This window comes from Phacochoerus africanus, chromosome 15 (assembly GCF_016906955.1).
Source record: "Phacochoerus africanus isolate WHEZ1 chromosome 15, ROS_Pafr_v1, whole genome shotgun sequence".
NCBI lineage: Eukaryota > Metazoa > Chordata > Mammalia > Artiodactyla > Suidae > Phacochoerus > Phacochoerus africanus.
In genome coordinates this window covers 109,481,713-109,509,067 of record NC_062558.1, presented here as the reverse complement: position 1 = coordinate 109,509,067, position 27,355 = coordinate 109,481,713, and the positions used below count along the sequence as shown (strand labels likewise).

Genomic DNA, 27,355 nt, shown 5'->3' with positions numbered 1-27,355 from the left:
GTGCCCAAGTTTCAGCGCCAGAGATGCCCTGGATGGGGTCCCTTCTTTCAGGGACCCCCAGAATTGAAGCCAGTCTCCCCTGGCTGCTTTTCCTGGCCCTGAACCCAACCCTCACTCTTACCTCTCCTCGCTCAAATCACCACCACCAGCAGCACCACCACCTAAAAACCCCAAGCAGATGGTGTCGAACTGGTATGCCCGCTCTCTAAGGATGGTAGGTGCCTCCCTCATATTTTCAACATTACACCTTCCAAACAGATGACCTATATATTTTCTTAATAAACATAAAGGAAATACCATCTCAAGGGCTCTTTTGCATATCCACATGCCCCTCGGTCTCTGAGGGGAAGCAGGGTGTGATCCTCTGCTGCCTAAGGGTCAACAGCACCAACCCACACGAAAGAGGTGAGGAATATCCAGGAGTCCTGGGTTCTGGCTCAGGCTCTATGACCTTAGGCAAACACTTCACACCTGAGCGTCTTTCTATAAAATGAGTGTTGGACTTCACTGGGCTATTTCTAGGGTTCTTTCTCTTTTCTCAACCTTTTATTTTGAAATCTTCAAACATGAAATATTGAACGACTAGTACCATAAACTATACTATCCACCTCGCTTTGACAGTTGTTAACATTTTGTCACATTTACTTGATAGATACAGAAACAGAGAGATATATTTGGCTAGATTATTAGAACGTAAGTGACAGACATTGTGAAGGTTTATTCTTAAGTTCTTCACCAAACATCTCCTGAGAATAAGAGCATTCTCCTACCTAATCACAATATTGTTGCCATAGCTTTATTTTATTTTTAGTCGTACCCCTGCTTTGTGGTAGTTCCCCGGGCCAGTGATCAAACCCATGCCACAGCTGTAACGAGGGCCACAGCAGTGATGCCAGATCCTTAACTTGCTGGGCCACAAGTGAACTCCTATCATGTCTCTAAAGACTCCATATCCTAGTATTCTAGGATAGCTTATTGCTCCTAAAACATATCAATAGCAATAACCCCTCAGAGCTTCCCCCAGCACTTCATTTTGAATAGCTAACATTTATTGAGCCCTTACTATGAGCCAGACCACATACTACATACTCTACATGTATTCTCTTATATAATCCTCCCGATTCCTCTTTGAATAAAATTTTTTTAATGCCTTTTGTCTTTTTAAGGCCACACCCACAGTATATGGAAGTTCCCAGGCTATGGGTCTAATCAGAACTGTTGCCGGCCTACGCCAGAGCCACAGCATTGCCAGATCTGAGCCACATCTGCGACCTACACCACAGCCCACGGCAACACCAGATCCTTAACCCACTGGGCAAGGCCAGGGATCCAACCTGCAACCTCATGGTTCCTAGTCGGATTCGTTTCCGCTGCACCACGACGGGAACTCCGAATTAAATTCTATTATTATCCTTTAATTGTTTCCACTTTACAAATGAGGAAACTGAGTAAGTTACCCAAGGTCATGTGGTTTGGGAGGAATGGAGGCAGGATTCAAACACAGGCAATCCAGCTCTGGGGACTTCGAGGTTGATCCCCCCAACTGCACTGCCTCCCTCCAGCATCTTGTAGACTCTCGACTGACAGAAGAGCAGTAACCACATCTCTAAATGCCTGTTTCACAGAGGAACACACTGAGTCCCAGGAGATAAATAAGCACATGCCAAAGAAGTTAAAGACAGATATGTCATTTCACCTTACAGTCTGACAAATGATCTGGCGTCAAGGAGCAAACTGAAAATATGCATGAGTTCTAAGGTGTCTGGGAATAAATAAATGCACATCTGATGATCTTCACGGATGCCTCCCCCAGTTGCTCACACTTTGTTTTGATCAGATTAATCAGACAACCATCTGGAAAGCACTCTCTTCACTTGATGACAAGAGACCTGCATGAGTCCATTCAACTAATCCATTCATTCTATGGATATTTGTTGAACACTTATATCAGGCCCTTTTCCAGGAGCTGGGGTACAGCTATGCAGCTATGACTTCATGCCCAAAGTCTCCGGGTTTTTTGTTTGTTTGTTTGTTTGTTTGTTTGTTTTTAGGGCTGCACCCAAGGCATGTGGAGGTTCCCAGGCTAGGGGTCAAATCAGAGCTGTAGCTGCCGCTGGCCTACACCACAGCCACAGCAACACCAGATCGGAGCCACATCTATGACCTACACCACAGCTCATGGCAATGCCAGATCTTTAACCCACTGAGCAAGGCTAGGGATCGAACCTGCATCTTCATGGATAGTAGTCAGATTCGTTTCCGCTGAGCCACGACAGGAACTCCCAAATCTCTGTTCTTATTGAACTTAACATAAAAATGGAGGTAATAATAACAGGTTAGCAACTAGTACAAAATAAAGTTGTAATCATTGCTAGGAAGAAAACTAAAGCGTGGTAATAAGGGAGAGATGGGGGTAAGGGGTTTTTGAGAAAGAATAGTCAGGGAAAATGTTTTTGATAAAGTGAAATTTGGGCAGAGGCCCAAAGGAAGTGAGAGAATTTAACATGCAGATGCCTGAAAGAAGAGTGACAAAGCTTGGAGGCCAGAGTACAAGGGCCTTGAGGCAGGAGTGGGCTTGGCATGTTTAAAGAATAGCCAGGAGACCAGTACAGCTAGACCAGAGTGGACAAAAGAAAGCTGGACCAAAGTGGACAAGAGAGATGGGAGCTGGAACTCCCGTCGTGGCGCATTGGAAACGAATCCGACTAGGAACCATGAGGTTGTGGGTTCGATCCCAGAACTCGCTCAATGGGTTAAGGATTGCCATGAGCTGTGGTGTAAGTTACAGACGCAGCTTGGATCTGGCGTTGCTACGGCTGTGGCGTAGCCTGGTGGCAACAGCTCCAATTAGACCCCTAGCCTGGGAATCTCCATATGCCACAGTGCGGCCCTAAAAAGACAAAAAGACAAAAAAAAAAGAGAGAGAGAGATGAGAGCTGAAATCAGAGAAGTAGCAGGAGGCAGGTTTTATATGGCTTGTAGGCCTTCATAAGGCTCTTGGGAGTCCATCAGAGAGTGAGAGGGCAAGCCTTAGAAGATTCAGAGTAGAGGTATGATATTATCTAATTGCAGTTTTTAAAAGATTACTCTGGATGCAAGGCTGGCAAGGAGGCTAGGACAGAAGCAGTGAGGCCAATTAGGAGGCTGTTAGAGCAGTCCAGGGAAGATATGGCGGGGGACTTGGTTTAGGGTAGTAGCAGTGGAGATAGTGAGAAGTGGCCAGACTCTAGATAGGACTTGGAGGTGATACTGAAAGAACCTGTGGGTGGATTGGGGATATGGTGTGAAAGACAGTTAAAGGTGATTCCAAGTTTTGAAGTCTCAGCCACGGGAATAAAGGAGGTGCCATTTACTGAGGGAAGGAGACCTGAAGACTGAGTCAGGACAGAGAAGAGAGTTTGGGATGTGTCTAGTTGATTTAGGTTTGAAGTTGGATTTGTGCTGTTATACAGCTAAGTAGAGAAGGCAGGTGGGGCTCAGGGAAGAGGAAGACAGTTGGAAATATAAGTTCAGGAGTCATCAGTATGTAAATGGTATTTACAACCATGGGACTAGGAATTCCCATTGTGACTCAGAAGGTTAAGAACCCGACTAGTGGAGTTCCCATCGTGGCTCCATGGAAACGTATCTGACTAGCATCCATGAGGATGCAGGTTCGATTCCTGGCCTCGCTCAGTGGGTTAAGGATCCGGCATTGCTGTGAGCTGTGGTGTAGGTCGCAGATGCGGCTCAGATCTGGTGTTGCTGTGGCTATGGTGTAGGTCAGCAGCTGCAGCTCCGATTCGATCCCTAGCCTGGGAACCTCCATATGCCTCTAGTGCGGCCCTAAAAAGATAAAAACAAAAACAAAAACAAAAAAAAACACAACAACAACTAGTATCCATGGGGATGAGGGTTCAATCCCTGGCCTCACTCGGTGTGTTAAGGATTTGGTATTGCCAGGAGCTGCAGTGTAGGTCTCAGACACAGCTGGGATCTGGCATCACTGTGGCTGTGGTGTAACTGCGGGCCTAAGCAGACACAGCTCCGATTCGACCGCTAGACTGGGAACTTTCATATGCCATGGGTGCAGCCCTAAAAAGATAAATAAATAAATCAATCTATGGGACTAGATGAAGGTATAAAGTAGTGGGTATAGGTAGAAAAATTGTTTAAGAACCATAATAACCAGTCCTGGGCACTTCATTACTTACAGGTTGGGAAGATAAAAGGATTCTCCTGGTAACTGGAGTTCCCTTTGTGGCTCAGAAGTACCTCACTGAGGCTGTGGTGTAGGCCAGCAGCTATAGCTGCAATTCGACCCCCTAGCCTGGGAATCTCTGAATGCAGTGGGTGCCGCCCTAAAAAGCAAAAAAAAAAAAAAAAGAGAGAGAGAGAGAAAGAAACATTGATGGGTGAGAAAAGAGAGGGTTAAGTGCAGAAACAAACCCTTAAGAGATCAGCAAAGGATGGGATCCAAGGCAAATATGGAGAGCACGGTTTTGGAGAGGAGCACAATTGTCCACCCCAGATACAGTATAAAGGCCACAGATATAAGTAGGTTGGGAGGTTTTGTAGTACAAGCAAAGATCTGAGCTCTTCTCCCTATTCTTCAACTAACCAGAGACTTTCATGCATCATGACCTTTCTCGACAAGTACATGCAACCATTATATATGGAGCATCTGCTATGTGCCAAGCATGGTGCTGGCACTTTCCCGTAGAGCCCAGAGTTCTCATCACCAAAATTACAGGACTAGGACTCCATAGAGAACCTTGACCTCATCCATGCAAGAATGAATGATCCCTTCTAATATCTAGCTCCTCTAGCTGGAAAAAGACATTAACAGCCTCAGCCTTTTATCACTACATTGCCTCCAGGTTTGTTCTAACAGTCCCAAAAGATCCCAAGGTTTGGAGCCATCAAAGCGGAGGGCTATGGAGAGAGATCCACATTCAGAGTGAGGTGAGTTTCATACTGTGCTGACTCAAGGCTGTGATGGGATACTACGGATTGGGCTGTTCCCACACTCCACTCATTTGGACTTTAACTCTGGAAACAGGAGAAGATGTTGAGATTTAATCTGACTGATCATTATTACCCAGCTGCCTTGGGACAAACCAGTCCTATGCAAAAGCCTAGCTCTTTGATGTTTTTATCCTAAATTAATGAGTTTGTCCACAAAATAACATCAAAGGAGATCCACTAACTCGTTCAGTGTTATCATCCTCTCATCTGCGACTGCATTAGAAAGTCTCTCCCCAAAAAGGACCACAGCCAGAAAATGAGAGATTTGGAAATCATGGTATCTGGAAAGAGACGAAAGGGAAACCAACTTCTGAAGACTGCAAAGGAGACAGGGAAAGCGCTAGCAAATCTCAGGGAAATGAAAGAAAGGGGGGGAGCAGGAGGGGGATGGAGATTCTGAGTGCTTGGGTCTGGAAGGAAAACAACTGTGTGCACACTTGAGGGGGAAATTGTGGTCTGGAAAGTCTTACATGATGTCATCGCAAAGCACATTGTGGAGATGACGAGGAAGTGTGTGGTAGGAAACCGCGTCCCTGGAGCCCGATGACACGGGTTTCATCCTCTTGCTCTGCTATTCACGTTGTGATCATCAGCAAGCCTCAGTCCCTCTGAGCCTCAGTGCTCTCATCTGTAAACACATGGCAACAATTCTCCCTCCCCAGATAGGATCCCTCCAGGTGCAGGAGGCGCTCTCTAGATGCGGCTGACTCTTCCAAATCTAGTCTTTCAAAAGGAAAACAGGAAAAGAGTAATGGAGATACTTGCTGGAGATCCTCCCCCAGTAACGTTTCTTCCAGGCCAAGCAAGTTTTCCTAAAGCGCAGAAAAGAACAGCCAACAGGCTTTATTCAACTCAGTGAATAGATACTGAACACCCACCACATGCCAGACAGAAAGATGACCATGGGATGTTTTCAACTCCCAAGGACACCAAACCATAATCAAGTGACAGCCAGGCTCTGTGATAAGCGTTCAGGGGGAGACAGTTTCCGCAGAGTTGCGGTCCAGAAAAGGTTTTACAAACTACATGACATTTGAGCTTGGACTTCAAGAATGAGTGTCAGAGCCCCAGACCGTGGATGAAGGAGCACGATGTGAAAAAGCAAGAAGGCATGAAAGCTTCCTAAAAACCCAGAACCTCTGGAGCTTCAACCGCAGGAAAGCAGCTGCCAGGCAGCAACGGGGATGACTGCAAAGGCCCTAGAAACATGAATGGAAGGGACCTGCCCTATAAATAGTGCCAGAGCAGGCAGACCGTGACACACGTCTGCAGGTGGAGTCACTAGGAGGTGACTAAGCTCATGGGGGGTTGCCTCCCTTTCTTAACTTCATTCATAGTCTCTTTCCATCTCTTTTTCTCTCTCTCTCTCCCTCTCTCTCTCTCATCCTCCCTGCCCTCCCCTTCTTTTTTAGAGAAAGTGGCGTGGGAGTCAAGATTCTATAAGCATTCACAGCTACCCCAGGAGAAACTGCAGCTACTGGGACTATTAGCCAAAGTGCTTCCCTGGCATTACACCAGCCACCGTGCTAGAGGCCCTGCAGAATACCCAAAGACCCCTGTTCTGATGGTGGCCCCAGAGACACTCTGGAGTAGCAATCATTGAATGTTTGACAGCAGGGCCTCCCCTCCATACCAAGCAAGCTGGCAACAAACTCACCAATCCCTTCGAACCACCGCCACCTGCAAGGCTTCTGACGAAGCGAAAGAAATTCTTTGAGGATGTCAACAGGCATGAGCATAAAGGGGAATAGGTGCTTATAAAGCATCATTAATTATGACAGCCAAGGAGTTCCTGTCATGGCGCAGTGGTTAATGAATCCGACTAGGAACCATGAGTTTGCGGGTTCGATCCCTGGCCTCACTCAGTGGGTTAAGGATCCGGCGTTGCCGTGAGCTGTAGAGTAGGTTGCAGACGCAGCTCAGATCCTGCGTTGCTGTGGCTGTGGTGTAGGCTGGCAGCTACAGCTCCAATCTGACCCCTAGCCTGGGAACTTCCATATGCTGCAGGAGCAAGTCAAGAAAAGGCAAAAAGACCAAAAAAAAAAAAATTATGACAGCCAAAAGGGATCCTGGAGTTCAAACCCATCTCAGCTGCAGAAACCTTTGTTCAAACAAAATCTTGCATGAAAGTCAGATGTATAAAACAAATCAAAAAAAGTGGATTTGCATTCAAGGGAGCAGAACTTACTCTACCACCCCTTCGCCCCCTACAGAAGCCCCCAAGACACCCCCTCTGTGGACCTCCCAGGGCTCAGCAGAATATGTTTTTTTTTTTTTAATCAGCAAAGTAACACATGCCTGTGATTTTAAAAATCCAAGCATATGGAAAGGCTTACAATAAAGGCAAGAGTCCCCTGTCTACTCTGTCCTGTGCCTTCCTACCTTCAGTCATTTCTCCCCTGGAAGAAGAAATAACTTTTCACTCTTTCAGCTGTTTCCACTTTAAATTCTGATTTTTTTCAAAATAAAATAAAATAATAAATTAATTTTTCAGAAGTTTTCTTTACATTGGGAGTTCCCGTCGTGGCGCAGTGGTTAATGAATCCGACTAGGAACCATGAGGTTGCGGATTCGATCCCTGCCCTTGCTCAGTGGGTTAAGGATCCAGCATTACCGTGAGCTGTGGTGTAGGTTGCAGACGCAGCTCGGATCCCAAGTTGCTATGGCTGTGGTATAGGCTGGTGGCCACAGCTCCCACTGAACCCCTAGCCTGGGAACCTCCATGTGCCACGGGAGCGGCCCAAGAAATTGCAAAAAGACAAAAAGACAAAAAAAAAAAGTTTTCTTTACATTGCTAAATGATATACCTGTAGTTCTATGTCTTGATTTCTCTTTTTTTTTGTCTTTTTTTTTTTTTTTAAGGGCTGTACCTGTGGCATATGGAGGTTCCCAGGCTAAGAGGCCAATCAGAGCTGTAGCCACCAGCCTACACCACAGCCACAGCAACACAGGATCTGAGCCACACCTGCCGCCTACACCACAGCTCACGGCAACCCAGGATACTTAACCCACTGAGCAAGGCCGGGGATTGAACTTTCATCCTCATGGACACTAGTCGGGTTAGTTAACCACTGAGCCACGACGAGAACTCCTTGCTCATGGATACTAGTCGGGTTAGTTAACCACTGAGCCACGATGGGAACTCGTTGATTTCTTAACTTTAGAAACCTTGTCCTATTTTCTGCAGTAATAAGAGAACTTAGCTTACCCTGCCACCCTCACATCCCAATATAATTACAGCACTATTTGAACTTTATTTTTATCAAAGGAAGATATGCAATTAATTTAAAATTCCAGGCAGGGTTTGAAACATGGCAGATGACGTGGATCAGCAACAAACTACCAACACCGTACAAGAGCCCCTGGATCGCATCAGGCTCAGCCTGGAGGAGCGAATCGATGCGAAAATGAGAAATGACAGAGAGGCTCAAGGCAGATTACATGCTTATGATCTGCACTTAAATGTGATATTGGGAGATGTGGAAGAAACTGCGGCAACTATAGAAACTGAAGGAAAAACACGTGAAGAGATATCTAAATCAACAAAACAGAATATTCCGATGCTCTCTGTCTGGGGAGGTGGTGTTGTGCTGGTTGCCCCGCATTGAGAGTTGGCTGAAACAAAGAATCTATCCTGTGTGGAAAAGGGAGACGTTGTGTGACTGCCTCTTTAAATGTAGACGACACCCAAAAGAGAAACCTGTGTACATTACGATATTAGGAAATAGCTAAGAATTCTCCCACCCCTGAAATAAGCTGATTTGCTGATAACTCAGAAATTCTTAAGCCAAATAGCGTGTTTATTTTTCTCCAATTCTTCCAATAAATGTGATCACCAAGATGCAGAACTCTTTGTCAGCAGTTGATCTGCTCCATTGTGTTTCAGACAATTTCTGGGGTTTTTTCCTTTCAATTAAATTTGATGTTTCCTTTTTTGATTGAAAAAAAAAGAAATTCCAACTGGGGGGGCTTCCCTGGTGGTCTAGTGGTTAGGATTTGGTGTTTTCATCACTGCGGCCCGGGTTCAATCCCTGGTCTGGGAACTGAGATCCCACATCAAGCTACTGCATGCCATGGTCAAAAACTAAAATAAAATAATTTTAAAATTAAAAAAATAAAAGGTCCCTCGTGACCCAGCAGTTAAATGATCTAGCGTTGTTATTGCCGTGGCTTGGGTCACTGCTGTAGTGTGGATTCAATCCATGGCTTGGGAGTCTCTGAATGCTGTGTGAGTGTGGCCAGAAAAAAAAATTTTTTAAATAAATTATTCCAACCAGGGGCCAGGACTTATAGCAAAAAACAGAAGACCTGTCCTACAGCCACTATGGAAAGCAATACAGAGCTTCCACAAAAAAATGGAAAAATAGAACTACCACGTAGTCCAGCAATTCCACTTCTGGGTATATATCCAAAGAAAACAAAAATGCTATTTTAAAAAGATACATGCACCCCAGTATTCATAGCAGCATTATTTATAGCAGCTAAGATATGGAAGCAACCTAACTGTCCATCCATTGATGAATGGATAAAGAAGATGTGATATATATATATATATATATATATATATATATATATAGAGAGAGAGAGAGAGAGAGAGAGAGAGAGAGAGAATATATGGAATGGTAGTATATATATATATATATATATATATATATATATAATATATGGAATAGTAGTTGCCCATTAAAAAGAATGAAATTTTGCCTTGGATACACCCAGAGGGAATTATCCTTAGTGAAATAAGTCAGACAGAGAAAGACAAATACTATATGTTATGACATATGTAGAACCTAAACACTAAAATGAATGAATATGACAAAACAGAAAAAAACTCACAGACATAAAGAACAAACCAGGGAGTTCCCATCATGGCTCAGATTCATGGTTAGTGAATCTGACTAGGAACCATGAGGTTGCAGGTTCAATCCCTGGCCTTGCTCAGTGGGTTAAGGATCTGGCATTGCCGTGAGCTGTGGGGTAGGTCATGGACACGGCTCAGATCCCGGATTGCTGTGGCTCTGGTGTAGGCTGGTGGCTACAGCTCTGATTAGACCCCTGGACTGGGAACCTCCATATGCCATGGGAGCAGCCCTAGAAAAGACAAAAAAAAAAAAAAAAGAACAAACCAATAGTTACCAATGGGGCAAGGAAAGGGCCAAGGGGCATGATAGGCATAGGGGATTAAAAGTTTTTTATACAACTACCAACTACCACGCATAAAATAAGCTACAAGGATATTGTACAGCACAGGGGATATAGCCAATACTTTATAATTACTATAAGTAATCTATAAAAAATTCAAATCACTGTTGTTCACCTGAAACTAACATAATATTACAAATCAACTATATTGCAATAGGGACAAAGCATACCTACCAAAAAAAATCAAAGAAAAGAGGAGTTCCCGTCTTGGCGCAGTGGTTAACGAATCCGACTAGGAACCATGAGGTTTCAGGTTCGATCCCTGGCCTTGCTCAGTGGGTTAACGATCCGGCGTTGCCGTGAGCTGTGGTGTAGGTTGCAGACGCGGCTCGGATCCCGCGTTGCTGTGGCTCTGGCGTAGGCCGGTGGCTACAGCTCCAATTGGACCCCTAGCCTGGGAATCTCCATATGCCGCGGGAGCGGCCCAAGAAATAGCAAAAAGACCCAAAAAAAAAAAAAATCAAAGAAAAGAGATCCACATTTTAAAAGCAAAAATATATACAGGTATGCATGACTGGGTCACCTTGCTGTACAGTAGAAAACTGACAGAACACCGTAAACCAGCTATAATGGAAAAAATAAAAATCATTATTTTTTTAAAAATTAAAAGCAAAAATATAAACCCTGTCCTATCTCTTCCTTCCATCTCATTCTCCCTAGCCTCCTGCCCGCCAAGACAAGTGGGCTCATGGGAATAGAAAACTTCTCTGTTTGGTTCCCCTTCTTGCTCTTTTTCTACAGCACTCAGCACCTATGCTAGCAAACACTGTAACTTACTGATTACGTCTTCCGTTTGTCTCGTCTGCTAAATTGTAAGCTTGGGCAGGGATCTTTGTTATGTTCACTGATGCGTCCCAAATGCCCAGGATAATGTCTGACTTGATAAATATTTGTTAAATTAATTAAAGCAAAATTCTCCAGAAGAGAAAGAAGCAGGGTTTCTCTGAGATAATGTTAGAAGCAATCATTTTACATCTGATATGTTCTATGGGAAGGAAGGAATAGAAATGAACGTTTTATTTTGTACATGATATAAAATTCTTCCGGACAGTGGGGGAGAGGCTGCACTAGCTAGAGACCTCAGTTCAGACCCACTTATTGGCTTTGCCTGTCTGGACACGTTGGTCCAATTGTCTTAGAAAAGAAAGCAGCTATTTGCTTCGGTTGGTAGAGACTGGGTAGGAAATAAATGTTGACAAAGTGGCCTTTGCCTATCCTGTTCTCCCAAGGACAGCTCCTGCTGTGGAAGGAAAGGCACAGGGGCTTCCTCCAGGGGTAACAGCCACCATGGGCCCCAGAGCCAATTAACCAAGGGCTGGGCACAGGGCACTGGTGGGAATGAGAGAATGCTGTCCTCTGCCCACCCATGAGGCATTGCAAGTCCCACCCTTTAGATGCAGCTCAAAACCCATCAGTCCCAGGAAGTCTTTCTTTTTTTGCTTTTTAGGGTTGCACCCATGGCATATGGAGGTTCCCAGGCTAGGGGTCTTAAGGGAGCTAAAGCTGCCAGCTTACACCACAGCCATAACAACATGGGATCCGAGCCGCATCTGCAACCTACACCACAGCTCACAGCAATGCCGGATCCTTAACCAACTGAGCGAGGCCAGGGATCGAACCCACAACCTCGTGGTTCCTAGTTGGATTCGTTTCCACTGTGCCACGACAGGAACTTCCAGGAAGCCTTGCTTGAACATGCCCCTCCAATACGGGGCTTCATGCACACCTCCCACATGGCTTTCATCGTATGGCACTTTGCCTGGTAGATTCCTATAGAGCTTTTGGAAACTCTGACCACTGGCCAGGTCACAGGGCGGGTTCCGATGACTGGAATGTTTCCGTAGTTTTCAAGGTTCTGCCAGCCAGTTCACCATTCGCTGCCTCCTCGTCATCTATTCCTCCTCCTGAGCCCCTGAACTTGCCCTGTATCTCTACCTTCCTTCACTAAAAAGTGCCAAGGACACCATATCCTGGCTCTTACTTCTCCTGGGTCCAACCCTTGTGGCCCTGGCTCTCCCTCTGGGTCCTTCCTGCCACCTCTCCCCTCATACTCTCCACGCCAGCCACAGCCATGTGTGACTTTTATTTTTCCGTCCCTCAGATGGTCTTCATTCTGTATCACTTCTGAGCCTTCATAGATGCTCTGCCTGGACCATTCTTTCTCTCCTCTTCAGCTGCATAAATCTCTTTAGGTCCCAATTTAAAATTCACATCCTTAGGAGTTCCCGTTGGGGTGCAGTGGAAACGAATCCAACTAGGATCCATAAGGATGCAGGTTCGATCCCTGGCCTCGCTCAGTAGGTTAAGGATCTGTTGTTGCTATGAGCTGGGGTGTAGGTCGCAGACGCAGCTCGGATCCTGAGTTGCTGTGGCTGTGGTGTAGGCCAGCAGCTACAGCTCCAATTCAACCCTTAGCCTGGGAACCTCCATATGCCACGGGAGCAGCCCCAGAAAAGGCAAAAAGACAAAAAATAATAATAAGAAGAAGAAGACTTTACTTGTTCGGGAAACCCAGCTGAGGCACCATGACACAGTGGGCAACATGAGCAATGGACAGGTGCTCCCAGTGACCCATTCAGACCGTGAGTGTTATGGGAAACCTGAGGAGGGAGAGATCCCAGTGGTCTGGTGACTGGAGTCTTCCCCTGGCCCAAGGGACCAGAGGTGGTTTCTGAAAGACAAGGCTTCTGACCCTTAGAGGAGGAGGTCTTGCAGGGTTGGATAAATGGGCAGCTGGAAGTTAAAGAAGAGGAAAGTATATCTGAAACAGCAGACTGCACTAGCTGATAGGAACTACTCTGTAGAGAAACAAGTCTGGAGCCAAATAATGAAGAGCCATGAAAGCGAAGCCATGAGGAGTCTGCAAGGGAGCCAAAGAGCGAGGGGCATAAGGAAAGCAATGTACTGGAACAGGTCATCTGAGAACGTCCGGGGATGGATGAGAAGGGAGGGGCTGAGGCAGGAAGAGCAGGAAGGCAGCTGTTGTGCTAGACCAGGTGGGCATGGGTCACTGCCTAGGAATGAGGGCAAAGGGACAGATTCGAGAAACATTTTAAATGACGTCGTCATAGGCTGCTGCTTCTGACTGAATACAGGAGATGAAGAAGAGAAGGAGAGACAAAGAGGATGCAGAACTGTCCATCCAGCTTCATGGCTGGGAGACACCACGGTCAGAAATCACAAAGGAGATTAGGGAGCATTATACATACCACATGTAAAGGCTAGAAGAAGCTTCAGTGATTTTTAGGACTAAGGAGATAATGCAAGACTGTGAGTTAAGACTTGAGAGGTCTCTCTCTAAAAGTATAGTTGATGCCATCAGAATGTGTCACTTGACCTTGGGAGAGGGGATAGAGCTTTGAGGAAGGGGCTGTCTGTTTAGCCTTGGGCAAGATGGTACAACTAAAGTCAAAAATAAATCCATTCAAATCCTGGCTCTGTCACTTACTAACTGGGTAGCCTTGGGCAAGTTAATTAACCTCTCAGAGTCCAGGTTCCATATCTGTGAAGCGGGGATAATAGTATTTAAGTGGCAGGATTTTTGTAAGCAGTAAATAAGATGGCCTCTGGAAAGAGCCAAATTTGGCTCCTAGTCTGTGGCAGGTGTTCAGCAAGGGTAGTTCATGGAAAGAAGGAGACCCAGGACCCCGGAGCATCACAGAAGCCCAAGGAGGCAAAGTCCTCCAAGGCTAGATGAACAGTGTCAAGTACTACAGAAAGTTCAAGAGCAGCTGGAGTGGCAGAAATTATATTACTGAATCTCTACAGAGTGCAGTTTGGAGGGACACAAAAGGAGCTAATAAACAAAATAACAGAAAAAAAAAAGCAAAAGACAGAAATCCACACAAAGACACCCCTATCAGTCAGGAGGTTTGGGCTACAAAAACGTTATTCCACTAAAATGGTTTGGTCGATAAAGACATTTAATGACCATTATGAGAAGTCTGGAAGGTGAGAGCACCAGGATCATCTCAGTGGTCTGGCAAAGTCCCCATGAACCCAGGCCTTTTCCATCTTTTCTCTACAATGTCCTAAGCACACCGGTTTCCCATTCTCCCATTGCCTCCTAGATGCAAGATGGCTGCTGCAGCTCCAGACATCACGTTTGCATATAAGAACATCCACGACAGGAAGGGAAAGAGAGTGCCTATTCCCTTTTCCCAGAGAGATAAATCGTCAGAACACTTTCCCAGAAGCCTCCTAGCAAACATCCCTTTATATCTCATTGGCCAGACTGGGTCACATGGCCATTTCTAGCTGCAAGGGAAGCCAGGAAAGTTTCTGGCATTTTCACACGCTGCAGGAGGAGGGCGTCTGGAAGAAGAGGTTGAAAATAGCAAGAAACTGGGTATGCGACTGATATGTCTGCCACGCTACTCATTTACAAAATCTGGAAATCATAAACAGAAGGACGATGAAGATGCAAGGAAAGCAGGGAAGGAGTGGGATCATATAGGAGAGAGAAAAGGATCGGGTTTGAGAGAGGAGGAAGCTTGAATCCTTCTCTGCCATGGGCAAGAAGCGTAGAGGTGGACGTGGAAACTAAGTCTGAAGAGGAGAGAGTACCTAACTGCAACCTCAGCAAAGCCAAATACAGCTGCTTTGGGGAAGACACCAGAAAACCAAAGAGGAATTCAATGAGATACCACCCATCTAGAAGATGAGCAGAGATTACAAAGACACACAACACAGGGGTTGGGCAGACTGGGGAGCAACGAGAACATTTCTATAGTATGTTAGAATAAATATTCTATATTATTGGAAAATAATTTAGCATGATCTCATATCCTTCCAGCAATTCCACTCCTGGATCTGTATCATTGCCTATGTGTGTTCGGCTGTGAACAGGAATGTTCACAGCAGCACCGTTTGAGGAAGAAAACAACTGAAAACAACCCAACTATCTCTAGACCAGAAAATGAATAATTAAATCATGATCTATTCCTACAATGGAATACGATATAGCAGTCGTAGCATGCATGACTTTCAGAAAAATAATATGTTGTGAGCCACACGGGAAGTCCAACATAACATAATGTTGAACTGAAAAGGCACATGGGGGAGTTCCCTTAGCGGCGCGGGGGAAATGAATCCAACTAGGAACCATGAGGTTTCGGGTTCGACCCCTGGCCTCACTCAGTGGGTTAAGGATCCGGCGTTGCCATGAGCTGTGGTGTAGGTCAGCAGCTGTAGCTCCGATTAGACCCCTAGCCTGGGAACCTCCATATGCAGCAGGTACGACCCTAAAAGGACAAAAAAAAAACCCAAATAAATAAATAAATAAAAGGCACATGGAGGAGTTTCCACTGTAGCTCAGTGGTAACGAACCCAGCTAGTGCTCATGAGGACACAGGTTCGATCCCTGGCCTTGCTCAGTGGGTTAAAAGATCCGGTGCCACTGTGAGCTGTGGTGTAGGCCATAGGCTACAGCTCTGATTCAACCCCTAGCCTGGGAACTTCCATCCGCTGTGGGTGCAGCCCTAAAAAGACAAAAAAGGCACATGGGGGAGTTCCCATTGTGGTTCAGCAGGTTACAAACCCAACAAGTATCCATGAGGATTTGGGTTCTATCCTGGCCTCGTTCAGTGGGTTAAGGATCTGGCATTGCCATGAGCTGTGGTGTAGATCGCATACATGGCTCAGATCCCGTGTTGCTGTGGCTGTGGTATAGGCCAGCAGCTGCAGCTCCAATTCGACCCCTAGCCTGGGAATTTCCATATGCCACAGGTATGGCCCTAAAAAAAAAGGCATGTGGCAGGAAAAAAAAAAAAAAAGCCATTGGAGTTCCTGTCATGGCGCAGTGGTTAACGAATCTAAGAACCATGAGGTTGCAGGTTCGATCCCTGGCCTTGCTCAGTGGATTAAGGATCCAGCGTTGCCGTGAGCTGTGGTGTAGGTCGCAGATGTGGCTCGGATCCTGCATTGCTGTGGCTCTGACGCAGGCCAGCGGCTACAGCTCCAATTGGACCCCTGGTCTGCGAACCTCCATATGCCACGGGAGCGGCCCTAGAAAAGGCAAAAAAAAAAAAGAAAAGAAAAAAAAAGAAATTAAAAATCCTAGAAGGTGGGGAAAAAAAAAAAAAGGCATAGCAGAAGAATATATACAGTGTTGTTCCATTTATACAAAGTTTCAAAACATGCAAAAACTAAAACAATGTACTTAGGTATATAAACATAAGCAGCAAACTATTAAGAAAAGCAAGAGAGAGTGAGATACACGAAATTCCAGAAGGTGATTTAGCTCTGGGGAAGGGAGGGGAACTGCATACAGAAGACTCCATATGGGAAAGCAGTATTCTTTTTTTGTTGGTTTTTGTTTTGTTTTGGTTTGTCTTTTTGCCTTTTCTAGGGCTGCACCCTCGGCATATGGAGGTTCCCAGGCTAGGGGTCCAATCAGAGCTGTAGCCGCTGGCCCACAGCACAACCACAGCAACTCAGGATCCGAGCCACATCTGCGACCTACACCACAGCTCATGGCAACGCCAGATCTTTTAACCCACTGAGCAAGGCCAGGGATCGAACCCGCAACCTTGTGGTCCCTAGTCGGATTCATTCACTACTGAGCCATGACAGGAACTCGGGAAAGCAGCATTCTTAATGTTTAAGTGGTGAGTATACTGGCATTCACTGTGCTCTTATTATTATAGCTTACACATATTCCAGAAATATTCTTTTTGTCCCTGCCGAATGATTTATTAAAACAATTTAAAGATCAGAAAGAAGAGAGAGTGAGTTGAAGGGACATGAGCCCGCCCACCTTGGGGGCAGAAGCCCCCCTCATTGCATCTCCATTTGGAACAAGCAGAGCTCAGACAACTGGGCTTGTTCCGGCTGAAGTCTGACCAGTTCTGTCCCAGTGTCGTTGGAACGGGGAAAGCCCGCAACTGACAGGGGAAGGGATGGAGGACAGGAGGAGGAGGGAAAGAGAACCAAAGCATTGGGATGCTTTTCTTTGAGGAACTATAAGGATGAAAATAAAAATAAGAATTGCTCCCCATATGGAGGTCTTGCCCTGTGCTGGATACTAGTGTTTTCCATAGATGTCATCGAAGCCTCCTAGAAGCTCATGCAGGGGGAGTTACTAGCGCCATCACACCTATGTTAAGGAAGTCAAGCATGTGCCCAGGTCACACGGGGCGTCTGTGGGAAAGCCGGACCTTTGCAATAACGCGTAAACCCCTCCAAGTCTGGGCCCCCTCCCCCTCCAACCTCAGCTCACTGACCACCCACCATCCCACCTCTCAGCTAGTCGTGCCTGCGTGGAGCTTAAGACATCCTGTCCCCGAGTCCAGAAATCCGCCTTCTCACATCTTTCCCTGGCAGGGTCCTTCCCACCTTCAGGTCTTAGCCTCAATGCCACTGCCCAGAGGCCCTCCTGGGACCACACACTCCTTCCCTTGGCGCCCTTGCACTCCCCCTGTTCACATCTATCTGCTGCTTTGCGCTTTTACCATCTCACCTGTACACTAGAACATAAGATTTTTTTTTTTTTTTTTTTTTTTTTGCTTTTTAGGGCTGCACCCACGGCGTATGGAGGTTCCCAGGTTAGGGGTCAATCGGAGCTACAGCCGCCGGCCTATGCCACAGCCACAGTGACATTAGATACGAGCTGAGTCTGCCATCTACACCACAGCCCATGACAACACCAGATCCTTAACCCACTGAGCGAGGCCAGGGATCGAACCCGCAACCTCATGGTTTCTAGTCGGATTCCTTTCTGCTGCGCCACGACAGGAACTCCTAGAACATAAGCTTCTTGAGGCCAGGGACGCTGTGCCTCTTGTTTACCACGATATATCCCCAGCGCCTCGCCCTAGGCCTGGCATGTAGCAGGTGCTTAATAAATGCTTGTTGAATGGATAGACAGCTGGCGCGGGGTGATGAGAGGAAGATGAGAGAGGGGACATGGAGGCAGATTCAAACCTACATTCCTATTCAGGGAGCACTCCGTCCTTCCCCTGTGCCAGGAGGGTGTTTGGGAAGCTCCCTCTGCCTTCAGACTGGTGTCTGGGCAGCCCTGGGTGTCCGGGAAGGGAGGAGGATGGGCCTTCCAGATGGCCCTGTTATTGGCAGCCTGGGCACAACTCTGCCCAGTGGGGGCCCTCCCTTCCTCTATGTGTTTCTAATGAGATCTTTCCCAATTGTGGCACTGGGTTCTTGGCTTCCACTGTTCTAGAAAGATAGTCTGAAATTGGCGGATGTTCAGAGATGGACTATCTGAAACAACACAGGAACAGGGGAAATGGACTAATTATAACAGATGAAAAGATCTGCCTGGGCTTTGCTAAGCTAAGGGGAATAGGATCATAGCTCACAAGACCCTTAGGCTGTGAAGCCCTATGAGGGAGGAGACACACTGCTGGTGACACGAGAGAGTGTGATGACATGAAATGGAATCACAGGAATCCCTGGGGATTTTAGGCTCAGTGTCAGGAACCCTTTCCTCCCAGTGAAAGCTCTGAGATTGGGCAGCATCTTCCTAATGAAAAGACCTGGGCACCATCCTTACATCATTAAGCCAAACCCAGGAGCCTCTCCAAGTATGATGGCCTCGTTCTAGAAGGCTGGGGTCAGGTGTTAGGGGAAAGAGGCCATCTGATGGCATTGCGGAGTCATGGTTACTTGCACAGGCACTGTGGCCAGGGACTGGATTCCATGGTGGGCGGAATGGAGAGAGTCAAGAAACAAGGAATCCCCACTCAGTGTCATCCCAGCTGTGTGACATCTGGCAGGTCACTATCCCTCTCTGGACCTCAGGTTCCTCATCATTTAAAAGAAGAGGGTGGGGAGTTCACCTGTGTGCAGTGCGTTAAGGATCCAGTGTCATCCCTGCAGCGGCTTGGGTCACTGCTGCGGCATGGATTTAGTCGCTGGCCTGGGAACTTCCACATGATGCAGGTGCAGCCAAAAAAATAAAAAAATAAAATAAGAGGCTGGCAGGCTTCATAACCCTAGGGCGTTCTTGGGACTGACACCTGAGATTTGTAAATTCTGCTGGGTCACAGCTGCTCCTGTATGTCTGGATTTATCCCTCATTAGTCATTTTACACACAAGACAGCCAGAATTTGGAATCCTCAAGAGCGTTCTGTGAAATTGAAGTTACTGTCAGAAGAATCCTCCCAACACAATAAGCAGGGACTCCCTCGGGGAGGGCTCAGCAGGGGCCCTGTGGTCGGGCGAAAGAGCAAGCTGGAAGGACCACCCCTGAGACCCCAGTTCTGCAAAGAGATTCACAGCCAGACAGAAGCCAGACCCCAGGGGAGGACCCCTCGCCTCATGCCCAGAAGAGGTTCCAGGGGGACCAGCCGGCTTCCCTGCTGCTTCAGACGGACCTGGGATGGCCGGGCACGGCTGGGCTCAGTGCTCTGCAGGAAAAGCACAGACCCAGCATCCTGGAGCAGCAGTGACCTCAGTCCCTGCCAGGGCCCGAGCTGAAGATCTCCTGTACATCACCTCACCTCTCACAGCCACCCGGAGAGGAAGTGGCACGTTTACTAGAGCCATTTTCCAGATGGGCCAGGACCTTACCCAAGGTGACACAGCTCATTCATAAAATCAGCGTTCCAACCCCGGATCAATCCACTTTCCAGAGGCTCCACTCCCCTCGTGGGAAGTCGAAAGGCTAAAAACCAGCCTCTTCGTAAACCCCTCTCCCGCCAGCCTGCAATTCCATCAGCCACATCTCGGAATGAAAAGTCCTAAAGGTCTCCTATCTCCCAAAGGTCTCTACCTCCTGAAGGTCCTCGAGGGGACAAGACCAATGAGAAATGTATCAGACTGTCCGCCCCTCCAGCACCTAAAGCAGTCTGGTCCAGGGGAGTAACCAAGTGACGGCAGGACCTTCCTCCCAGGCTTGGACTCAGCTCAGTGATGGAAGGAGAGGAGCTGCACCATGGCGGGAGGTTTTGCAGAGGCCTCGGAGTCGGGCTCCAGCTGTCGGGGAGGGCTGCAGCTGGAGCCCTGCTTCCAGGATCTAAATCAGGCCATGAGAGCTCCCAGGGCTCCCAGGCACTGGGCTGCTTTGGGAACCAGGGAAATTCCTCTGAAATGAGCCGTCCACCCGCCCCCATGCTCGCTGAGTTTCCTGGAAGAGAGGGAGCCCCAGAGCAAGTGGAGGGGGCTGTGTTTTGAAATAAGCGGTGAAGCCTGCAGAGAAGGATGAGGCTGACAGCTAGAAGCCTGCAGCTCCTGGGCTCCTGTTGAAGAAACAGGAGGACCTAGAGGAGGTGTCTTTCCACAGAAGCAAGGCAAGGTGAGAGGCCCCAGTTCTGGGCTGCCCACACCCAGCAGGGGAAGGCCGGCCCAACCCATCCTCCAAGCTTTGAGAGATGATAATATACAAATAACATGTATTACTGGGCATCAGTTTTTGCGGTTTTTGTTTGTTTGTTTGTTTGCTTTGCCTTTTCTAGGGCCACTCCCACAGCATATGGAGGTTCCCAGGCTAGGAGTCTAATCGGAGCTACAGCTGCCGGCCTACACCAGAGCCACAGCAACAAGGGATCTGAGCCGCGTCTGCGACCTACATCACAGCTCACGGCAACGCTGGATCCTTAACCCACTGAGCACGGCCAGGGATCGAACCCACAACCTCATGGTTCCTAGATGGATTTGTTAACCATTGAGCCATGACAGGAACTCCTTGGGCATCAGTTTTAAGCCATATGCTGGCTTACAGCAGGGCACAGAACCGACAAAAAGCCCTGCCCTTATGGGACATATATTCTAATGGGATGACAAGCAATAAACAATAAAGATACGTAGCATATTAGAAGGTGACAAATGCAGAGAAGGGATACAGAGGAGGAAAGGGAGATGAGAGTGTCGGTCTGCATAAGGGGAGGCAGTTTGCGATTTTAGTCGGCTTGGCCAAAGACCTCACTAAGGAGGTGACATGTGAGTAAATCCCTGACAAGGCAAGGGAGTGAGGCCTGTGGATACCTAAAGAGGAACAGTCTGGTAAAAAGAAGCTGCATGTGCAAAGGCCCTGGGGCAGGAGTAACTTGGCCTGTTGGAGGCATAGCAGAGTGGCTATGCTCACCCTCCATAGCAGGGTGGCTCAAGAGTCACAGACACGTGGAGAGACAGGTTAGAGGAAGGTCGGGTCACACAGGGGCTGGAAGATGAGTACAAGGGCTGTGGGTTTTGGGAGTCTTGTGAGCAGAAGAGAGACATGAACAGAATTATTCTTGCTGCTGTGCTAAGAACAGACCAAAGGGGAACCAGGAAGCCAGTTATTATTTCCATCGTCATCACCACCACCAACTGCACTAGTAACACCAGTTATTGAAACTATGTCAGATCCAGTGCCACCCATTTTATTTTCATTATCCAGATTTTGTTTGTTTGTTTGTTTGTTTTATGGCCCCACCCATGGCATATGGAAGTTCCCGAGCCAGGAACTGAATCTGAGCCGCAGCTGTAACCTACCCCGAAGCGGGGGTAATGCTGGATTCTTTAGCCCACTGCACCAGGTCAAGGATCTAACCTGCGCCTCCGCAGCAACCTGAGCCACTGTACTCAGATCATGAACCCACTGTGTCACAGCAGGAACTCCTTCATTATCCAGTTTAAATCTTGAAACAACCCCATATAAAGAGAAGGACTTTTTTTTCACAATTCACATCTTAGCAAACAGACTCAGCCAAAGTCAGAAAGTCACATAGACACACGTTCTCCCTAATCTGGCCCCGCTCACCTGTCCAGCCCTATGTCTCACACCCTGACTTCTTGCCTACCCCTATCCCCTTCTTTGTTTTGTTTTGTTTTGTTTTTTAGGGCCACACCCATGGCATATGGAGGTTCCCAGGCTAGGGGTCCAAGCGGAGGTGCAGCTGCCAGCCTACGCCACAGCCACAGCAATGCAAGATCCGAGCCACATCTGCAACCTACACTACAGCTCACGGCAACACTGGATCCTTAACCCACTGAGCGAGGCCAGGGATTGAACCTGCATCCTTGTGGATGCTAGTGTGGTTCGTTAACTCCTGAGCCACGATGGGAACTCCCTCTGAGCTTCTTTCACACGCTATTCCGGCTGCCCAGGACTCTCTTCTCCCACTCCCAATAGCCACACAAATTCCAGCTCATCCTTTGAGAGACAACACCAGCTCTGCCTCCCTGATCGCCTCCAGCTTAGTGGTCATGCCCTCCTCCCAGAAATATGAGGCATTGCAACGGTCCTACAGTGGGCCTCTCAGGCACCATGCAAGCTCAAGGCCAGGGGCCAGGGTTCCTTCACCTCCATTTCCCAACAATCAGTCCCGTAACCAGGAGGTCTCAGGTTTAAACCCTGCAGACCCTGTACTGGGTTATCCTAGGATATTACAAAATTCTCCAGTGCAATTTTATTCTAAATCACTTTTTTTCACACAAGCTCACTTACATGTGCACACCCCTGACCTTGTAGACAGAGGCAGAACCTTGGACAGATAGATGCGTCATGCTTTAGGACAATGATGCTCCTTACAGAAGAGGAGGCACACGATGTAGAGGAAGCCCTGTGTGCTTTACAATCAGCCAGACCCCAGTTCAAATCCAGTTCTGCCCCTCGTAAGCTGTGTGTGTATCTGCAAGCACAGCATTTAACCTGGGCTCTGTTATCATCATCTATAAACCAAGACAGGAGTTCCTGTCGTGGCTCAGTGGTTAATGAATCCAACTAGGAACCATGAGGTTGTGGGTTTGATCCCTGGCCTCACTCAGTGGGTTAAGGATCCAGTGTGGCCATGAGCTGTGGTGTAGGTCTTGCATTGCTGTGGCTGTGACATAGGCCAGCAGCTGCAGATCTGATTCAATCCCTAGCCTGGGGGCTTCCATATGCCACGGGTGCAGCCCTGAAAAGAAAAAAAAAAAAACAAAAAACAAGTCAAATGATACCCACTTGTGTGGGTTTTATGAGAGCTGGAAACTGTGCAGTGCAATGCCTGGCCCTAGGCGTGCCCTCTGGAGATGGCATGAATGCCTCCTAGCCACCCGATTCCTAATCCAAGTCTGTCTTCAGAAGCATCCTGTACATGAACACTTGGCCACTGTGCTCATGCGGCTGTCACAGTAATTAACTAGGAATCCCACTCTGGCAACAGGCCAAGCTCTGAGGTGGGGCCTTTGCTTCCTGGTGGCTGCCCCAGCCCTAGTCCCTCATCTCAGAGCCTGTACTAGGCATGGCTCCCAAGCCTGTCCCCACCACCTGAGTATATCCACATGCTCACTGTTGCCCTCTCCACCACTGTCCTGACCCTGTTGCAGCAAGGCCCTCCTGCTTGACCAGCCAAGCCAGCCCCTTTCCAGCAGACACTGGGAAATTGAAAAGGAGCGGGCAGGAATCCTTTGGGAAGTAAGAAGGCGGGGAGACCCCATAGCAACAAAACAGGTCAGAACAATGTTTGATGCCAGAAACTAGGCAATTATCCCAGCTTCTGGTCTTTCGTGATAGTACAACATGTCAGGTCAGGGACGACTTGAAAAGCCAATCCTCTCTCTTTACAATTGAGAGGCCCAGAGAGGGTGAGGGACAAGCTCAATGTCACACAGCAAGCACGGAGGAGCAGGGAGTCTGATCAGGGCTACGGACTTGCCTGTGGCCACACTCTTCCTACTGCACTGGGCTCCCCCTCATCTGGGGCTGGGTTTGAACTGAACTGGCTGACAGGGCAGTGTCAGTGCTTGAAGGCCCCTTGGTTCTGTTTCCCTCAAAAGATCGCCCAAACCCTTTTGGCACACTGATCCCCAAAAGCATGATGCCTGCCATTTGTTTGTGCAAGTTCTGTGACAGCCACCGAGGCAATTGAATGAGACCACGTTCTCGGTCTCCTGAGGTTGTTGCTTGATCTTCATCTACTGTCATTATGTCAGTGGCTGTGAAGGGCTGGAAACCTACATGGCATGATCCACTTAGGTGAAGGGGACTGGGTTATATTAAGCCCCAACCTTCTGAGGTCAGCACCACAGAATCATAGACCTGCACAGCCGACATATGGAAACGTGGCTCCGAGATTCCTAGCTGCCCCTGCTGGGAGCCCCACTCAGCAGGCTGAGGATTTATCTGTATTATTCATTAGCTGACTCCTCCAGGGATCTGAACTCCCTGCCGTGTTGGGAACTACTAAACCACAGCCCTCACTTTGTGGGGAATCCCTTCCTCCACATTCTGACAGAAGAGCATTTATTCAGGGACGGGAAGCTCACTACCTCATAAATGAGAAAGGTTCTGGCAGTAAGAGCACGGCAAGCTGAAATTAGCCCTCCAGGACCCAGTCGGCCTTCTGTGGCGACCCGAGTCAAATGTCTCTTCTTCCTCAGGAGCAATAACCAGGCTCTATGCAAGCACACTCTTCAGACCCCTGGCCCACCAGTTGCTATCCTTAGGTTGGAGGCTCCCAGCATCCACCTGCCCTCACTAGTGAGACATTCTCCTTGTCCAGGGGCTCCAGGTATGGGTCCCTGCCCCTCTCCTGCCCCCCAGCCCCCCACACCCGTCTTGTCACGGGGGACTGTCTAACCACTCATCCCCATCCAATGTACAGACACAGAATCAAAAATGTAACTGCAGGATGGGACCTTAGCCCTCACCCAGCTCAACCCTCTCATCTTCCTAGAGCGTTCTGAGACCCAAAGAGGGGAAGTGACCTATCCTGGGTCACCCAGCGCGCTGAGCCCATACTGGCTCAGTTTTCCAGCCAGAAATTCCCCATGCACGTCACGGAAGGCAGGGTGCTAACAACGTCACGGCTGAGAGGAAGACTCCTTGGAGCCCTAGAATCACCGCAAGGCCCATCACCAGAAGCGGACAACCCCGCCCCCACCCCCAGCATCCCTGGCCCCGGCTCCCAACCACAGGAGAAATGCTCTAACCTGACATCTCTGAAGCCCTGGGGCCCTCGGTGTCTGCCACCTGCTCACAGAGTGTGGGGGGCATGGGGACAGATAGCCCACATCCCTCCTCTGGGTTATTTATAAAGTGTTTGGGGATGAGTCAGGCACAGAGCTGCCCAGCCCCGGCAGAGAACGTTCCCTCGGAAATGCTATAAACCATTCCGGGCTCAGGAATTCCACCCTGACCCTTGAGAGCTCCTCACAGAAAGACTGAGGCAGGAAACTGGGACCCGCAGGGGTCTGTGGGGCTGTCCTGTTGCCCCCACTAGAGCCCTGGCAGGCTGGTCTTGTGGGGATGGAGGGGGGAACCCCGGGCAGAGGGAGGAGGGCCCTGGCCAGGCATCCTCCCGGCACAGACCACAGGCCCCTTTCCAGCCAGTGAGACAACCCCTGCACCTTTCCAAACCAGACTGACAGACAGACAAGCCCAAGAAGACAGCTCCCACCCCCACACCCCCGGGCGCTGGCTGTCCCACCTCCATTCCTGAGTGTAAGGCGCTCCACCTCCGCCAACAGACCGGCTATTTATAACTCTCTGGAAGGGGAGCTGGAGCCTCCAAGCCTCTCCCTGCTTCCTGCTCCTGGCAGCACTCTAATTACTTCCTCAGCTGGGTGCTGCCTGCCACGGGCACCCTGGCCGGGCCACCATAAATAACTGCCCCTCGGCTTCCCACGAGGCCGGCAGGTGCCCCCCCCCAGGGAGTGTGACCAGTCAGGATCTCACCCCGAAGAAGATGCATGTCCTTCTGTGAGCCCCAACCGAGGGTGCAGGGGGTGTCTGGAACCCACCCTCTTCTCTACCGCCTGAGCCACAACCCTGGAGGGGCCACTTGTGCGCCTGGCACACTCCGAGAGAGAGTAGGGATAGGGAAGGTGACAGATGAATAAGCGCTGTCCGCCCTCCAGGGAGGCAAACACATAAACAACTCATTATGCAAGAAGGAGGAATGAAGTAAGTGCTAAATTAAGATACAAGCTGCTCCCAGGGCCTTCAGGCCCTCAATCCTTCTCCCCTACTTTATTTTTCTTATTATAAAAGCAATACACATTCCTTTAAAAACAATTGCAAATGTAAATAACAAAAGGCAATTTACAATACACTCGCTACCCAGCCACCCAAGGACAGCCTCATGCACACCTGAGGCCCAGACTTTTTTTAAACAGGGCAAGGTCAGATATCAGACCTAGGGGGTCGCAGAGACCCTCCACCTACCTCCGAGACAGTCACTGGAGCAATCAAAATTTATAAGAAGTGGATAAAAAATGTCAAAGCAAGATATTATGGAGAGTATGACATGTTTCTATAAAAGAGAAAATTCACGAATGACACAAATGCCTTGAAAATGTTTGGAAGGATACAAACCAAAGTTAACACAGGTCAGCCACAGGGAAAGGAGCAGGATGCAGGTGGGGAAGAGATTTTTTTTTTAAACTTTTTCCTCTAGAAATTTCTTTAACTTGTTTTATAATAAGCATATATTTTTATTTAAATTTTTTTTTCTCTTTAGGGCCACAGGTGCACCAGATGGCAGTTCCCGGTCTAAGGGTTGAATCGGAGCTACAGCTGCCGACCTACACCACAGCCACAGCAACGCCAGATGCCAGATCCGAGCCACGTCTGCGACCTACATCACAGCTCATGGCAACACTGGGTCCTTAACCCAGTGAGCGAGGCCAGGAATCAAACCCACTTCCATGTGGATAATAGTCGGGCTCATTACCATTGAGCCACCATAGCCACCCCCTTAAAATTTTTTTAATAATTTTAATTACTTGAAAACTTTTTTAAATTGCTCAATAAATAATTTCCAAATTTTCTATAGAGTTGTATTATTTTTGCACTTAGATAATTTTAAAACTAAATCTTAAAACATAATCTTAAAACTAAAGGGAAGTGCAGCTGCTATGGAAAACAATTGGGCAGTTTCTCAAAAGCTAAACATGTGACCCAGCAATTCCACTCCTAGGTATGAGCTCAGAATAACTGAAAACAGGTATTCAAGCACTTACTTGATCACAAGTGTTCATTATAGTACAAAACACAACAGTCAAAAGGTGAAAACCACCCAAATGTCATCAATGGATAAACTCGTCTATCCATACAATAGAATATTACTCAGTCATAAAAAGGGGTTAAGTACTGATTGACTTTACAACTTTATGTTGTAATGTTAAGGAGTTCCTATTGTGGCTCATAGGGTTAAGAACTTGACTAGTATCCATGAGGACTCCATTTAATCCCTGGCCTCGATCAGGGGGTTAAGGATCTGG

At 47.9% G+C, this 27,355-nt stretch overlaps 2 protein-coding genes across 4 annotated transcripts in view; one reads left to right on the top strand and one right to left on the bottom strand.

The window, feature by feature from the left end:
• GOLGA7B (golgin A7 family member B) overlaps positions 1–27,355 on the bottom strand; it is a 100,392-nt gene that overhangs the window by 15,174 nt on the left and 57,863 nt on the right. Inside the window, exon 1 of one of the 3 annotated variants that reach the window (XM_047760696.1) lies at positions 25,561–25,609. The exons of the other annotated variants lie outside the window; for them this stretch is intronic. The gene's annotated coding sequence lies outside the window, so the exon portion shown is untranslated. Of the gene's footprint in view, positions 1–25,560; positions 25,610–27,355 lie in introns of those variants that run through there. 3 annotated transcript variants of the gene reach the window in all.
• LOC125116995 (U6 snRNA-associated Sm-like protein LSm3) lies at positions 8,319–8,615 on the top strand. The gene has a single exon (XM_047762675.1). The coding sequence runs from the start codon at positions 8,319–8,321 to the stop codon at positions 8,613–8,615; it is 297 nt and encodes a 98-aa protein (XP_047618631.1).

What these genes read in the sequence shown, in the direction of transcription:
- LOC125116995 (XM_047762675.1), top strand. Translation starts at nt 8,319, where the DNA reads ATGGCAGATGACGTGGATCAGCAACAAACTACCAACACCGTACAAGAG.